Source organism: Salvelinus sp. IW2-2015, linkage group LG23 (genome assembly GCF_002910315.2).
Source record: "Salvelinus sp. IW2-2015 linkage group LG23, ASM291031v2, whole genome shotgun sequence".
NCBI classification, from domain to species: domain Eukaryota; kingdom Metazoa; phylum Chordata; class Actinopteri; order Salmoniformes; family Salmonidae; genus Salvelinus; species Salvelinus sp. IW2-2015.
The window spans coordinates 11334993-11352173 of NC_036863.1; the positions used below are offsets into that span (position 1 = coordinate 11334993).

At 43.1% G+C, this 17181-nt stretch overlaps 1 protein-coding gene across 3 annotated transcripts in view; it reads left to right on the forward strand.

Moving 5' to 3' along the window:
* tbcelb (tubulin folding cofactor E-like b) overlaps positions 1–11656 on the forward strand; it is a 30332-nt gene extending 18676 nt beyond the window's left edge. For all 3 annotated transcript variants that reach the window (XM_023967618.3, XM_070434360.1, XM_023967617.3), the window contains one exon: positions 9710–11656. In XM_023967618.3, coding sequence (XP_023823386.1) covers positions 9710–10067 — 358 coding nt within the window. In that variant the 3' untranslated portion in view covers positions 10068–11656. The remainder of the gene's footprint in view (positions 1–9709) is intronic.
* Positions 11657–17181: the final 5525 nt, after the last annotated feature.

The following is a 17181-nucleotide window of genomic DNA, read 5'->3' on the forward strand; positions in this document are numbered from 1 at the left end:
TATATAAAAATTGGGTTGTTTTATTTTACCTGAAATGCACAAGGTCCTCTATTCCCGACAATTAATCCACAGATAAAATGGTAAACCTAATTAATCTCTCGTCATCTGTCATCTCCGTCATCTCCTTTTAAGGCTTATTTTTCTTCTTTGTACTTTATATGGCGGTTGGCAACCAACTTTACAGCATTACTACAACCTACCGGAGTGTGGACCTAAGTTCATCTTTCATTCACCCACGTGGGTATATGCTCCTAAATCCAATGAGGAGATGGCATGTGGGTATATGCTCATAAAAAACAATGAGGAGATGGGAGAGGCGTGTTGAGCGTCACAAATAGAACCAATTTGTATTTTAGCGCCTGGCCACGCTGACGCCCGCGAACAGCGTGGTTAGCCTGTTTCTTTGAGCGGGGGGGATGTGTGTGTGTGTGTGTGTGTGTGTGTGTGTGTGTGTGTGTGTGTATGGTTTTGAGCTGACCAAGGCTGCTGCGTGTGCACGAGTGTGTGTTGGATGTGGACAGGACTTAGGCGGCCGGGCTATCCCCTTTCGGGTCCAGAGTAACCCATGCCTGCCCCCGGCTCCCCTCAGAGATCAGAGCCTGGGGAGCGGGTCACAGCCTTCCAGGTGAACACGGCAGCCTGCACAGATTTGACAGACAGCTGCCTTTGAATAACCGTAGCCTTGGCTTAGTCTCTCAGTCTTAGTCATAGCTATAGATATACAGATCACCTAAAAATAATTTATTATTATATTATACTAATTATACTAATACAATTGCTCAGAGAAAGAGATTCTGTTTGCAATACTGTAGCACCCTCTCCTTGCGAGGATAACGACACAGCCTTTTTCTACAATGTTTTATGAGATTGGAGAACACGTTGGGAGGGTTCTTAGACCATTCCTCCAAACAGAATATTTCCAGATCCTTGATAGCCTTCGTCTGCTCTTAAAGACTGCCCTCTTCAATTCAAACCACAGGTTTTCAATGGGGTTCAAGACCGGAGACTGAGATGGCCATTGCAAAATGTGGGTTTTGTGGTCAATTAAACACATTTTTTGTGGATTTTGTCTTGCTGCAAGACAAACGTGTGGCCAAGTGTCAGTCTCATGGCAGAGGCAACCAGGTTTTTGGCTAAAATGTTCTAGTACTTAGTAAAGTTCATGATGGCGTTGACCTTAAGGGCCCCAGGGCCAGTGGAAGTAAAACAAAAATTTATAAAAATCCCCATAACATCAAAGATCCACCACCATATTTTTGTATGAGCTACTTTTCTGCATATGCTTCTGTTTTTCAACACCAAAACCACTGCTGTTGTGCGTGGCCAAAGATAAATATTTTCATGTCAACTGATCATAGTTTGGAGTTTGATAAACGGAATTGGCACTTGGATTTGAACCAGTGCTATGGTCAGGTGACATGAAAATAGAGCTCTTTGGTGGTCGTAAGCGGCTTTCTGAAACAGCTTGGGAAGATTGAAACGATGCGAGGCTGGAGAGTGGAGAGACTGGGGAGGCTTGGGGTAAGGAGAGAGAGGGGAGGGGTTTACAAGAGGGGTGTGGTGTGGAGAGAGGAGTGCACTTGAGGTAAGGAGAGAAAGAAGGGGCTACAGAGGGGTCTGGGTAAAGAAGGGGGGGTTATATAGAGGAAGGGGCTTGTGATATGTAGAGATGGGGCATGGGGTCATTATTAAGAGACAGAGGAAGGGGCTTGTGATATGTAGAGATGGGGCATGGGGTCATTATTAAGAGACAGAGGAAGGGGATTGAGGGCATACCGGGGGAAGTGAGGAAATGCAACGTAACACAAACCTTTTAGCATGTCATCTCTCAACCAGGCAGCTGAGGAGGATTAAAGAACAGGGAGTGAGAGAGGCATGAAATGCCAGACGATAAGTCCCTAAGAGATCTAGGGTAGATACAAGGTAAGGTATTAGCCCCAATACTTTTGGCCGTGTATAGAAACACGGGTATTAAATGAATGCCACAGCTTTTTTTCAGGCACCACACTAAGCTAGGACCATTAAAAATGGCATTTAGCGTTACCATACCTCCATTATCTCTCGCAATTTTATACAGAGGTGTACGAGTGGTTAGTTACCACATTAAATGAGACCTTTAAGTGAGAGTAGAAATGGGCTTCTCACAGAATGGCACTTTGTGCACTGACTGGGGCCTTGGAGTAGAATTCCCATGGCGGTGGCACACACACGCACTGAAACCCTGGCCAGGCGGGGTTTTGAGGGTGGGAAGGGGAAATTGCTTTGATTGGCCCAGATGGTATAGTAGCTTTGAAAAGAGAAAGGCTTTTTCTCTGGGATTTTATTTAATCGTTCCTTATCTCTACCTCAGTGTTCCCTTGAGGGTTGGGGGGGGCTTTCTCACGGCTGAGAGAGGGGTAGAGGGTTCACTGTGTTTTCCGAACGAGCACACCACTCTTAGCGAGCACACACTCATTCACTAACACATTTGTCCCAACTTACCCCCACAGTGTTAGATAAAGCATTTTTCTTAGATGGCGATTAGACTATTAAAAACTGCAAACCTTTTCACTGTTTTTGCTGGTGTTATCTTGCAGATATATTCATTGTGTATTAAACTGAAAAAGAATATGCTTGTTTGAGAGTACATCACAACGTCTGCAAAACATGTGGGATTAAAATGGTCTGTTTCCCATAATGTAGAGTGCTTTCAGAAAGTATTCATACCCCTTGACTTATTCCACATTTTGTTACAGCCACGAATTCAGAATTGATTTAAATAAATAAAAATTCTTCACCATTCTATACACAATTACCCCATAATGCAAAGTGAAAATTTGTTAGTATGAACTTTTGCAAATGTATTGATAATTAAATACGGAATTATATAATTTACATAAGTATTCACAACCCTGAGCGAATACATGTTAGAATCACCATTGGCAGCAATTACAGCTCTATGTCTTTCTGGAGAGCTTTGCACACCTGGATTGTACAATATTTGAACATTTATTATTTAAAAAATTCTTCAAGCTCTGTGAAGTAGGTTGTTGATCAGTGCTAGACAGACATTTTCAAGTCTTGCCATACATTTTCAAGCCGATTTAAGTCAAAACTGTAGCTAGGCACCTCAGGAACATTCAGTGTCGTAAGCAACTTCAGTATATATTTGGCCTTGTGTTTTAGGTTATTGTCCTGATGAAAAGCTGATGTCTCCCAGTGTTTGTTAGAAAGCAGACTTTTCCTCTAGGATTTTGCATGTGCTTGACTCTATTCGGTTTCTTTTATCTTAATAAACTCCCTAGTCTTTGGTGATGACAAGCATTCCCATAACATGATGCAGCCACCACCCTGCTTGAAATATGAAGTGGTACTCAGTGATGTGTTGTTGCCCCAAACATAAAGCTTTGTATTCAGGACCTAAAGCTAATTTCTTTGCCACATTTTTTAAAAGCTTACTTTAATGCCTTATTGCAAACAGAATGCATGTTTTGGAATATTTTTATTCTATACAGGCTTCCTTCTTTTCACTCTGTCATTTAGGTTAGTACTGTGGAGTAACTACAATGTTGTTGATCCATCCTCGGTTATCGCTTATCACAGCCATTAAAGGACGCCTGTATCTTTGTAGTGACTGGGTGTATTGATACACCATCCAAAGTGTAATTAATAACTTCACCATGCTCAAAGAGATATTCAATGTCTGCTTTTTTTAACCCATCTACCAATAGGTGCCCTTCTTTGCGAGGCAATGGAAAACCTCACTGTTCTTTGTGATTGAATCTGTGTTTGAAATTAACTACTCGACTCGGGTACCTTACAGACAAGTCTATGTGTGGGGTACAGAGATGAGATTGAATTGAATTTATTTTGGCTAACAGACATACAACAAAATGTACAATGTGGACCCAGAGGATATCACTTAAAATTATTAATTAAAACGCTTGTTTCCAACGTGGTCCTCGATTGGCAAATACAATAACACAAAATGAATAAAAGGCTAGACAAAATTACAAACGACCATAAATACATTCATTTATATTGACATCCTAAAAAGTGGCACTATTCACTGCACTTTTCCCTAGCCTTAAAAATCAACCATATTCATTTCACATTTCAACCTTAAAAAACAATCTTCATTGCACATCATACCTATCATTCAAATAAATACACCTGACCAGCAGTAGGGGGCGCAAGGGGCAGTGGAGTGGTTTCTCTTACTTACGCCTTGCCCAAACCGGCTGCGCGCGTGCGCCACCGTGCATAAATTTATTTTGCACCCCCACACCAAACGCAGGATCACGACACGCAGGTTAAAATATCAAAACAAACTCTGAACCAATGACATTAATTTGGGGACAGGTCGAAAAGCATTAAACATGTATGGTAATTTAGCTAGTTAGCTTGCACTTGCTAGCTAACGTTAATTTGTCCTATTTAGCTAGCTTGCTGTTGCTAGCTAATTTGTCCTGGGATATAAACATTGAGTTGTTATTTTACCTGAAATGCACAAGGATCTCTACTCCGACAATTAATCCACACATAAAACGGCCAACCGAATCGTTTCTAGTCATCTCTCCTCCTTCCAGGCTTTTTCATCGTTTAAATTATATGGGGATCGCATCTAAACTTTCATTGTATTACCACGACTACCTGCAAAACAGTTCGTCTTTCTATCACCCACGTGGGTATAACCAATGAGGAGATGGCACGTGGGTACCTGCTTCTATAAACCAATGAGGAGATGGCACGTGGGTACATGCTTCTATAAACCAATGAGGAGATGGGAGAGGCAGGACTTGCAGCGCGATCTGCGTCAGAAATAGGAATGAGTTCTATTTTAGCCCTTGGCATCGCAGACGCTCGTTGGCGTGCGCAATAATTGAATAACATGGATTTCTAAATTTATTTTGCGACGCTCGCGCACGCGACGTGTACGGTCTGGTCAGCATGTTAGACAACCTTGTCCAAATGAAAAACCTTTGCCTGCTTTTTAAAGCTTATACTTTTTCTTTGCTTGATCTCCAAGGGAAGGCTATTCCATAGACAAATGCCTGTATGAAAAAACGTGCTCCTCGCAGTACTGTTTACTCTTGCGATTTTACAAGACATAACACTAGCTCTGGTATTGTGACTGTGTTGGTTAAAGACCCATATCAATGTGGTTTTTCATATAGCCTGAAGCACGATAATTTAAGATGTCAAACATATGATTAAATTTAAGTTGGTCCACTCTGCACTTCAAAGGTAACAAGCCCACCTCTCAGAACTCCTGTACCCCTATATGTGTCCTAGAGGGAACATTAAGCATATAACTGATAACATTATTTTGCATGACCAGCATTCTCTTTTTCAACTTTGTTCATAGCCCACTATACCAAGCAGAGCAGGCATAATCAAAATGAATCAAGGTTGAGACCAGCAGTTTCTTAACTTTAATGTTAAAATATCTAGTGTTATGATTTTAAAAAATGTAAATTTGTACACCATTTTAGAAATAATTTTACCAGGGATTGATGTAGGGACAGACCATGATAAGGTACACTTGTTTTAGATTCACTCTCCTTGCCTGCACAGTTTACCTTTATCTTGTCAGCCCTAAGCAATCTAAGTTTTGTTCCAAACAAAATCGATTCAGTTTTTCCTAAATGTAGCGACAATTTGGTGTCAGTCAGCCAATCTCTAACAAAATGCAAATCCTTACTCAGGGTCTCCTCTATGTAAACTGTATCCTTCCCTGATACCAGTATGGCTGAGTCATCAGCATAAAATAGTAGTTTACACTTTACTGTTTCTGGCATACCATTAACGTATATAAGAGGGGCCCTAAAATTGATCCCTGCGGTATTCCACAGGATATTTCTTTGGCCTCTGACAGAACATCACCAACATTACATACTTGTGTTCTGTTGTTCAGATAAGACCTATACCAATTCACTGCTCCATCATTTAGACCCATGCATTTTCACTTTCATCAGGAGAATATCATGGTCCAGTGTCAAATGCTTTCTGCAAGTCTAACATGACCATACCTGCATAGTTCCCCTTCTCACTTTCCTGCTTGATGCGGTCAAAAAGGTGGATAAGGCAAGTATCAGTGGAATGAGCTGTTCTAAAGCCAGATTGGAGTTCATAAAGAAGTTTGTGCTTGAAGGTATCCCTCAAGTTGATTTTAAAAACAAATCTCTCAACAACTTTGGATAAGGTGCTGAGGATCGACACAGGCCTGTATTTTCCTAAATTTGTCTTACTGCTCTTCTTGTGGAGTGTAACCACCCTGACTATTTTGAGATCATTGGGAAATGTACCAGCACTAATAGAAAGGTTTACAATATGTGTTATCATTTTAGCAGTGACACAAGCGCTATCCTTTATGAATCTTGCAGGAAGGTTATTCAGCCCATTTGCTTTGTTTGTGCTCATTAAGCATAGTAGATTGGAAACTTTGTCCTCTGTTACCATGCATGGCTCAAACATACCTTTGCTATGGTAAAAGTTGTTAATGAAAGACTGGCCATAGTGTCCAGAGCAGTCATAGCATAAAACATAATAATATCCAGGCCAATATTACAGGATTTTACCTTATGGGGAGTTTGAGCCAATGTTCTTAAATTTACCACCGTTTACGAGGCTGGTGTAAGTTGTCATTAACAATGTCTATATAATGTTGGGATTTGGCCTTATCCGTTTTGTATCTTGCCTATAGTTAATATAACCATCATAATCGTTTTGTAGATTTGTCCTTTTGAATTTGGCCAGGTAGCGATCCCTTTTCCTTATGAGGTCTAAGATCTCGGAGGTGATCGATTTCTCTGACCACTGTTTGATTCAAATTTGTTTCATCGGAGCCAGAGAGTCGAGTGCAGACAAACAGATCTTTAAATAGATACCAAGCTTGATCAACATCACAGGTTAGTACATGAGACCAATCCAAATTCCCAAGTACTTCTACAAAACGTTCCTTTAAGTATTGTTTCATAGACTGTACCTTCATGTAGTTATTACCTGGCTCAAGCAGCATTTTGGATTGCTTACAGGTACAGTAGGTTACCATATGATCACTAAAACCAATATTTAAAAGTCCTGACTGACATGTTCTCTTGGTCTGATACAATAATCAAGTCCAAAGTTGATTTACTGTCAATACTCACCCAGTTTGGCTCAACAATCAGTTGTTTCAGTCCAAATAACTGATTAAAGTTATATAGGGCATTTACTTGTGTACTGTTCTTAGGTGATAACTGCATATTTGTATTAAAATCACCAAGCAGAATACATTCCTTATCAGCAAATACATTGTGATCACATCGATTCAAGTAAATCATAGACATTATTCTGCTCAGGAGGCCAATAGCAGACACCAACAGTGACAGGACGACATTTAGGAAGAAGTATATCTACCCATGCAACTTCAATACCTATTTTCAGTTATAAACAAGGGTTAAAAAACACTTAATACCTAGTAAAAACACACCGCCACCGTTTCGGTGAATTCTATGAATGCTATAACCCGTTAGCTCAACCTCATTGTCCTCAATTGACCCATCAAGACATGTCTGTCACAGCAACTATTGCAGCCCAGGTGTTAGAAGCGAGGAGTTTTAATTCCTCTCATTTCGGTTGCAGGCTCCATGCGTTCACATGGATACAGTGAAGTCCTCTCCGATTGAAACAGTCAAACATGTCATTTTCTGTCCCCACTACTGACAAGTCGACTATCTCATCTAGATTGCACTCATCATCCCTGCTTGTGTCCAGCAACCCAATGTTTGGCACCGCATTTAAGCAGCATACATTGCAAACAAGTTAAATGTTACTTTGAGACTTTACAGGTTCATTATATGACAAGGGTTGGATATCTCCACACTTTATGTGAACAAACAAATCACAAATGTCACAGGCCACCGCTTTTGAGTTCTTCGGTCTTACCACAGTTTGGGCATCGTTTTTTAGCTTGTTTGGACCAGGACAGCGGTGTATATTGCCACAGAGTAGCAGACTGAAAGTAGCAAGCAGCTAGAGATGGTCATTAAAAAATCATCTTAAACACTTATTGCAACAGAGTGAGTCAATGCAATGCAACTTATCATGTGACTTGTTAAGCACATTTTTACTCTTGAACTTTATTTAGGTTTGCCATAACAAAGGGGTTGAATACTTATTGACTCAAGACATTTCAGCTTTTCTTTTTTAATTAATTTATAAAAATTTCTAAAAACATAATTCCACTTTGACATTGTGTCACTGGCCTACACATAATACCTCAATCTCAATTTAATCAATTTTAAATTCAGGCTGTAACACAACAAAATGTGGAGAAGGTCCAGGGGTGTGAATACGTTCTGAAGGCATTTGGAAAGTATTCACACCCCTGGACCTTCTCCATATTTTGTTGTTACAACCTGAATTTAAAATGGATTAAATTGTCTTTTTTCCCCCTCATCAATCTACAAACAATACCCCATAAGGACAAAGCAAAAACAGATTTTTTGAAATGTTTGCAAATCTATTAAAAATAATAAACGGATATCACATTTACATAAGTATTCAGACCCTTTACTCAGTACTTTGATGAAGCACCTTTGGCAGCGATTACAGCCTTGAGTCCTCTTGGGTATGACGCTACAAGCTTGGCACACCTGTACTTGGGGAGTTTCTCCCATTCTTCTCTGCAGATCCTTTCAAGCTTTGTCAGTTGGATGGGGAGCGTCGCTGCACAGCTATTTTCATGTCTCTCCAGAGATGTTCGATCTGGTTCAAGTCCGGGTTCTGGCTGGGCCACTCAAGGACATTCAGAGACTTGTCCCGAAGCCACACTTGCATTGTCTTGGCTGTGTGCTTAGGGTCGTTGTCCTTTTGACAGGCGAACCTTCGCCCCAGTCTGAGGTCCTGAGAGTCTCTGGAGCAGGTTTTCATCAAGTATCTCTCTATACTTTGCTCGGTTCATCTTTGCCTTAGTCCTGACTAGTCTCCCAGTCCCTGCCGCTAAAAAACATCCCAGCAGCATGATGCTGCCACCACCGTGCTTCACTGTAAAGATGGTGCCAGGTTTCCACCAGATGTGATGCTTGGCATTCACGCCAAAGAGTTCAATCTTGGTTTCATCAGACCAGGGAATCTTGTTTCTCATGGTCTGAGAGTCTTTAGGTGCCTGTTGGCGAACTTCAAGCGGGCCGTCATGTGCCTTTTACTGAGGAGTGGCTTCCGTCTGGCCACTGTACCATAATGGCCTGATTGGTGTGCAGAGATGGGAGAACCTTTGGGAAGGAAACCATCTCCACAGAGGAAATCTAGAATCTGTCAGAGTGACCATCGGGTTCTTGGTCACCTCCCTGACCAAGGCCCTTTTCCCCGATTGCTCAGTTTCACTGGGCGGCCAGCTCGAGAACTTTTTATATAGACAGGTGTGTATCTTTCCAAATCATGTCCAATCAATTGAATTTACCACAGGTGGACTCCGCTGAAGTTGTAGAAACATCTCAAGGATGATTAATGGAAACAAGATGAACCTGAGCTCAATTTCGAGTCTCATAGCAAAGGGTCTGAATACTTATGTAAATAAGGTATTTCTGTTGAATTTTTTTTATTCGTGTGCAAACATTTCAAAAAATCTATTTTTCACTTTGTCATTATGGAGTATGACAAGAGTGCCTGTCAAATGACCAATCACCACTATTCTCGAACGAATGACCAATCCCAACCTCCCATCCATCCTGTCCTATCTCAAAAGGTACCACGTCCTGGTGTCCAAGTACGGGCAGCTTGCCCCGTTGGCAGAGGTGGACCTGCGTCCGCCCTGCACGGCCACCCTGGAGGTGCGCTGGGGCGAGCGGACGGAGGAGCTGAGCCTGCGGCTGGAGCAGACGGTTGGGGAGCTCAAGAAGGAGCTCAGGGCGCTGGTGGGGCTGCCAGCCAACGGCATGCGACTGTACTACATTGCCCGCGAGCTGGGCTCTGCACTGGGACCTGAGGAGATGAAGTACGGCAGCCGGGCACTCCACTCGTACATGATCCAAGACGGGGATGAGATCCTGGTGGTGCCCAAAACCAAGAGCCGCACCATCTCATCCACCTCCTCAGACTCCTAAGAAGTGGTGTGTGTGGAGGACTCAGAACTTAATTACAGACTGACCAGCTTCTGGCCACCAACTTTCTATGCAGTCTCTTTTTTTTTAATGGTTTTATTCTGTTTCCTAAAGTACATTGATTGTAAAGATGTTTATTAGCAAAGCCTCTTACTGTATACACACACGACTCACACATGTATGCTACACGCACACTATCACACTGAGGGGTCAAGTTATGGCTAGGTGCGAAGCACCGCTATTGTCACCACTGTGATTTTCCATTGCGTTTGGTCTGTCAAAAGAGAGCACAGAAGAGAGTTTTATCAGAAATATTTATGGTTTTTAAGTTAATGTTAACACAATAGCATAGTCCCCCTCTCTCCCACTCAGTCTTGAACCACGTGCTTCAGATGTCCTGAGATAACCTCTGAGTCAAAATTGGAGGGTGGTGCACTGAGAGACTTGCTCCATTGAGCTTTGAGGATAATAGAGCTTGTGACACAGAGACCACACGGAACATCACTGACCTCAACTCACACAGGTGACCTGGCGGAAAGAGGAGGAGGGGAGGTGCACTGCGCTCAGGTTGCTTCAGGTCGTCTTGCTGTCTGTTTCCTCATGAATGGAGCAGCTCTCTACCCCCTTGCTGAGGGGAGTGGGGATGGGATGTGAGGGGGAGTGGGTGTTGGAAGGAGAACCCCAGGCCAACCTCACTGGGTAACCACACACCGGCCACTGTGTCACGGTCACTTCCTCTGTGCTTGGATTTCAATTGGTTCGCCCAACAGGCTGTGGCCTTCCTCACCTCTCTCTATCGCTCCCTCTCTCGTCCTCTCGCCCCGTCTCACACCTGCACTGGAACCAGTGTCCATTGTTTTAGTCGACCCTGGGTCAATGATGCACCCCCAGAATTTGTGCTCTCCCATTGGTGCATTTTGTCCAATAGGTGTCTTCTGATTCAGAGACATTCTCCAATTGGCGGATAGATGTGAGAAATGACCAATGGGAAATCACCACTTGTTGTTGCCCAGTCCTATGGTTCATTTCACTCAACGTTTGCATCAGGGAGAGGTTATCTACTCTTATAGATTGGAGACATCAGTAAACCAAGGTGAACCACATACTGGGTTTATTTACCAATTACTCTACCAATTACATTTCCCTTTTTAATCTAAATTCCTCTGTTTTTACGTTACATATTATGTGGAAAAACTTAAGAAAATAACGTTTGCAAAAGCTGAATAAACGTGACTATCTGTCACAGCTAGGCTTTGTTTAAATAACTGGAGGACTTTTGTCCTTTGGGAATTATTTTAGGTGAATCTCAGGTGCTTCTTGATCCTTTTAATATGTTGTGTTTGCATGATTGGTAATGGTAAAGTGTGTAATACTGTATGTGGGCTGGGATCATGGATTTTTTTTAGTGGGCCATTTAATATTTGGGATTGCATGGACTTTTAACAAATTAGAGGGACCTACGCTAAAAGTGTATACTATAGTACATATGTGTTTATCTGATGTTACATGAAGTTATTGGAGGATGATCAGATCGATAACTATTGTTTAGTGATTAAGATTTTTTCTGAAAGCATCAATGCCTCCAGTAAAAATATTTTTTTTTATTTTGTCTTTGGCTAAAATCAAATTAAATGCACACAAATAGATCATTTATGTACCAATGTTTTCCTGCAGACTGTTAAATCTGACAATTCGTAGCACTGTAATTCACTTCTGTCTACAACCTTTTACCATCGCCTTGATATCTGGAAATAAATGTTTTAGATACTTTGGTTTTATGAGGACGTTTTGCTTTATGGTGATGTTTTATGGTTTTCTCTTTTATTTTGGCAATGCTTTATTTTACAGCCCTATTTCACATCCTATTTACCTAGAACTTCTTGTATTACGTGATAACAATGGATATTTTCTGCTACTTACTGTATGTACTTCAAGGAATTCAATATAGTTGGTAAGTGGAAGTGTTCTTTGTATCAATGAATGCCAAAGAAACCAGGAGGAAATTGTTATATAATTAGGTTTGTTTTATATTATTTACAAGTAAATATTGGACTAAGGAATAAAGTATTGCGTGTTTCTTTGACTTTTTAAATGAACTGTATGCTAACATAAAGAGGCTAAGGACCATATCGTCACATGGTTGTTTTTAATGTTTATTTTTTATTTCACCTTTATTTAAACAGGTAGACCAGTTGAGAACAAGTTCTCATTTACAGCTGCGACCTGGCCAAGATAAAGCAAAGCAGTGCGACAAAAACAACAACACAGAGTTACACATGGGATAAACAAACTACAGTCAATAACACAATAGAAAATCTGTATACAGTGTGTGCAAATGAAGTAAGGAGGTAAGGCAATAAAGGCCATAGTGGCAAAGTAATTACAAGTTAACAATTAACACTGGAGTGATAGATGTGCAGATGAGGATGTGCAAGTAGAAATACTGGTGTGCAAAAGAGCAGAAAAACAAATATGGGGATGAGGTAGGTGGGCTATTTCCAGATGGCCTGTGTATAGCTGCAGCGATCGGTAAGCTGCTCTGACAGCTGATGCTTAAAGTTAGTGAGGGAGATATGTCTCCAACTTCAGTGATTTTTGCAATTCGTTCCAGTCATTGGCAGCAGAGAACTGGAAGGAAAGGCGGCCAAAGCAGGTGTTTGCTTTGGGGATGACCAGTGAAATATACCTGCGGGAGCGTGTGCTATGGGTGGGTGTTGCTATGGTGACCAGTGAGCTGAGATAAGGCAGAGCTTTACCTAGCAAAGACATATAGATGACCTGTAGCCAGTGGGTTTGGCGACAAATATGTAGCGAGGACCAGCCAAAGAGAGCGTACAGGTTGCAGTGGTGGGTAGTATATGGGGCTATGGTGACAAAACGGAGGGCACTGTGATAGACTGCATCCAATTTGTTGAGTAGAGTGTTGGAGGCTATTTTATAAATGACATCGCCGAAGTCGAGGATCGGTAGGATGGTCAGTTTTACGAGGGTTTGTTTGGCAGCATGAGTGAAGGATGCTTTGTTGCGAAATAGGAAGCCGATTCTAGATTTAATTTTGGATTGGAGATGCTTTAATAGGAGTCTGGAAGGAGAGTTTACAGTCTAGCCAGACACCTAGGTATTTATAGTTGTCCACCTATTCTAAGTCAGAACTGTCCAGAGTAGTGATGCTAGTCGGGCGGGCAGGTGCGGGCAGCGATCGGTTGAAGAGCATGCATTTAGTTTTACTAGCGTTTAAGAGCAGTTGGAGGCCATGGAAGGTGTGTTGTATGGCATTGAAGCTCGATTGGAGGTTTGTTAACACAGTGTCCAAAGAAGGGCCAGATGTTTACAGAATGGTGTCGTCTGCATAGAGATTGATCAAAGAGTCACTCGCAGCAAGAGCGATATCATTGATATATACAGAGAAGAGAGTCGGCCCGAGAATTGAAACCTGTGGCACCCCCATAGAGACTGCCAGAGGTCCGGACAACAGGCCCTCCGATTTGACATACTGAACTCTATCTGAGAAGTAGTTGGTGAACCAGGCGATGCAGTCATTAGAGAAACCAAGGCTGTTGAGTCTGCCGATAAGAATGTGGTGATTGACAGAGTCGAAAGCCTTGGTCAGGTCGATGAAGACGGCTGCACAGTACTGTCTTTTATCGATGGCGGTTAAGATATCGTTTTGGACCTTGAGCGTGGCTGAGGTGCACCCGTGACCAGCTKGGAAACTGGATTGCATAGCGGATAAGGTACGGTGGGATTCAAAATGGTCGGTGATCTGTTTGTTAAGTTGGCTTTCGAAGACTTTATAAAGGCAGGGCAGGATGGATATAGGTCTGTAACAGTTTGGGTCTAGAGTGTCTCCCCCTTTTGAAGAGGGGGATGACCACGACTGCTTTCCAATCTACAATTCTCAGACGATACGATGTAAGCACTTCCACTGACGATTTTGTAAACGCTGCCTGCTTCAAATCCAGCCAATGCAGCTCCATTTCATAGGCTGCAGTAGCCTTGTGGGCTCGGTAAGGTAGACACGTCAGGTCCATTCCACAAACCTAGGTTCTCTCCTGCATTCATGTTTAAGCTGCAGCTATGTTTCCATTCCATAGGTGTCAGGTGTTGGGTTTCTGGGGATTCCCCTCTCTACTCCCATCCTTCACTTCCCACCAAAATGTATTTAATCCGGAGCCTATGAGTGGTATAGTTATGTCCACCACCACAAGACCCCTTCTCAAGGCAACTCCAGTGCAACACTATCCCGGTGAAGGGTGTCAACTGGAACTCAAGACCCATTAGGGACTTCAGATTAGGCTCAGAGGTGCTTCTCATATCCCAAATGGGTCCACATTTAGTGGGATAGAGGTTATACAGGTCTGGGTGTGACTTGACAACTCTGTGGCATCTGAGGATATTCACAGACATGTATCATGTCACGTCATACCTTATTCCCTTCTATCGAAATGGGAAACCTTCCTCCTCAGGTGCATTCTCGTTGGCCTCTCACCTTTGTAAATTGAGTTGTCGGTTCCTGATGCAAATGATGTATGCACTCTTGTTGGCTGGTGTCTTTCTAACTATTCTTGTTGAGCCGTGTCTGCAAGACCTATCAAATTGTATTAGTCACCTGCGCCGAATACAACAGGTTTAGACTTTACAGTGAAATGCTTACTTATGAGCCCCTAACCAACAATGCAGTTTAAATAAAAATACGAATAAGAAATAAAAGTAACAAGTAATTAAAGAGCAGCAGTAAAATAACAATAGCAAAACTATATACAGAGGGGTACCGGTACAGAGTCAATGTGCGGGGGCACTGGTTAGTTGAGGTAAAGTGTACATGTAGGTAGAGTTATTAAAGTGGCTATGCATCGATAATAACAACAGAGAGTAGCAGCGGTGTCAAAGGAGGGGGGCATTGCAAATAGTCTGGGTGGCCATTTGATTATGATCCACTGGCTTTAGGTAAGTCATCATTTATAGTTTTGACTGATCGGAAGTATTGCTTTCCTGACCTGCTGTTTTGTGGGAGTACTGAAAAAGCCAACTAATGCAGTCACCACCACGGAGCTCAAGTCTTCCAACTGGAGCCAGTCCCACAACCGCCTGGATCACTGCAACAACTTGGCTGCAAAATAATCAGGCTTAATTGGTGTCACCCAGCCTGGAGGTGCCGAAAGCTCCTCCTCCCCTCACTCCCCATCCTCCAGGCATGGTGTGACTGTGAACCACATGAGACACATTTGGCTGATGCCATCACGACCTCCCTCAGCCAATTCAGCTGGCCGGCTTTAAATCCCAACTTCCAGCCCCAGCAGAAGCTCTGTCACCAGGCAGGGGTTTGGGCTGAGGTCTCCTTGGCCTGGGCCTTCTCTGACTGGAGCACCAGGCCCACCAGTTCCAGTTCCTCCACAGAGGGAAGTCTAGGCTTCTGGAGACAAACAGGCTGGTGATGGGGTTACCAGGCTGTGAAAACGAGGCTGCCCCGCTAATGCAGGGTCACGCCGAGGTTGGGAGGTGGTGGGGGGTGAGTTGTTGCGTTACCTCTTCACGCCCTTGTCCCGTATCTAAGACCTGGCCCGGCAGGCGGTATCCTGATCTCCCCCATTGCATTATGGAGCTGGACCAAGGGCAGTTTGGGCTGAACGGAGCCCATTGTGTGCCCAGGAGAAGGAGTCTTTAGGGAAGGTGGATTTGGGTTACCACAAGGAGGTTCTACATTGTGGAGGAAAGAAGAGGAGAGGAGGGCAAGGCCAACTGCTGGGCATAGGGGGAGGTTAGAGTGTTGATATGGAGTGGCCCCCTCTGGGGATTGGGTGACTTGCGCTGAGCTCACCCAGAATCCATTCCAGGATTTAAAAAAAAAAATTGGGGGGGGGGGGTCAAGCTTGATGGGCTCTCCAGAACTTCTGATGTTTGATACGCCCGACTTTGTTCTCACCTGTCACTGTGGTCCCACATAAACGGTTGATGTAATGCTTTTTTACTTATTGAGGTAACTGGATCAGTCCGTTTCAACCATGACTGTTTTATTTTCTCAACTTTTTTACAATTGAAACGACAATCAGACCATTTAGTCATAGGTCAACCTCCTTAGCAAGACTATGTTCCTGGAAATATCTATGCCCTCCTGTCCTCCATTTCGGCATAGATGTGTACACACCTTACATGGGGCAAATATGCAGTGTCACCTCAGCTGAGCTGAGTATGTAACAACCAATTTGATTATACAACACTGTCCCCATTCCCAGTGAGCTAAATGGAGAGGGAGCGACCATTATCCTCTATCATGTCCTATCATGTCCTTGTTGTCTAAAGAATTTTGTTTGGGCAGATGAGAGTGTGAGTGAGTCCATGCGAGAGAGAGAGGTTCAAGTGAAAATCAGGCCTATCGTCCCCATCTCAATTTCTCCCACTTCTCCTTGTCCTCGACATTTCCCAAAACACTGACCGCTAGCACAGGAGGATCCCGGTCCCGGCAGGCCCACTGGGATCATGTTGTTTTTTGTCCCCTTTTGTGTGTCGCTCTCTTTCACAGGTTGGTTAAGAGTATGTGCATTTTACACAACAAGGTATGGGAGGTGTAAAAGAATCCTCCACAGAGAGCCCCTACACTGGTCAATGGGAGCCCCGGGTCGACCCTCAGTCCTGCAGCCTTTCACACATCCTGCTCCCACCTCTCCAGTTACCTCCACTGTCCCCCTTACAACAAAGACATGACTGACTCCCCTCTCCTTCCCAGACCCTATCAGCACGCATCCACCTACGATTTCTCTTATGCCTAATCTCTCCAGGATCTATGGAAATGAGGTGCGCTGTGTGTCCCTGTAAATGAGGCCGTCCCTAATTAAAGAGAAGCACACAGTGTGTTCTAAGTGACTCATGTTAATTCTGTAACTCAAACTACCCAAGGTCTTGAAAAAGCAGGGTTTTAGTCTGTGTGTTTCTCTCTCTCTCTTTGTGTCCATAAAATAACCCAGAGTGAGACTGGGCTGCTTTGGCTGGGTCTGAGTCACTCCGGTAGAAAGCTTTAGCCATACATAGACAGACCCTTTCGACAGGGCTGATGGGGGTGATCAGGGCCCAATCCAAGGGGCTGACATTTATGTCCAAAATCCTATTTGTTTAAACCGTT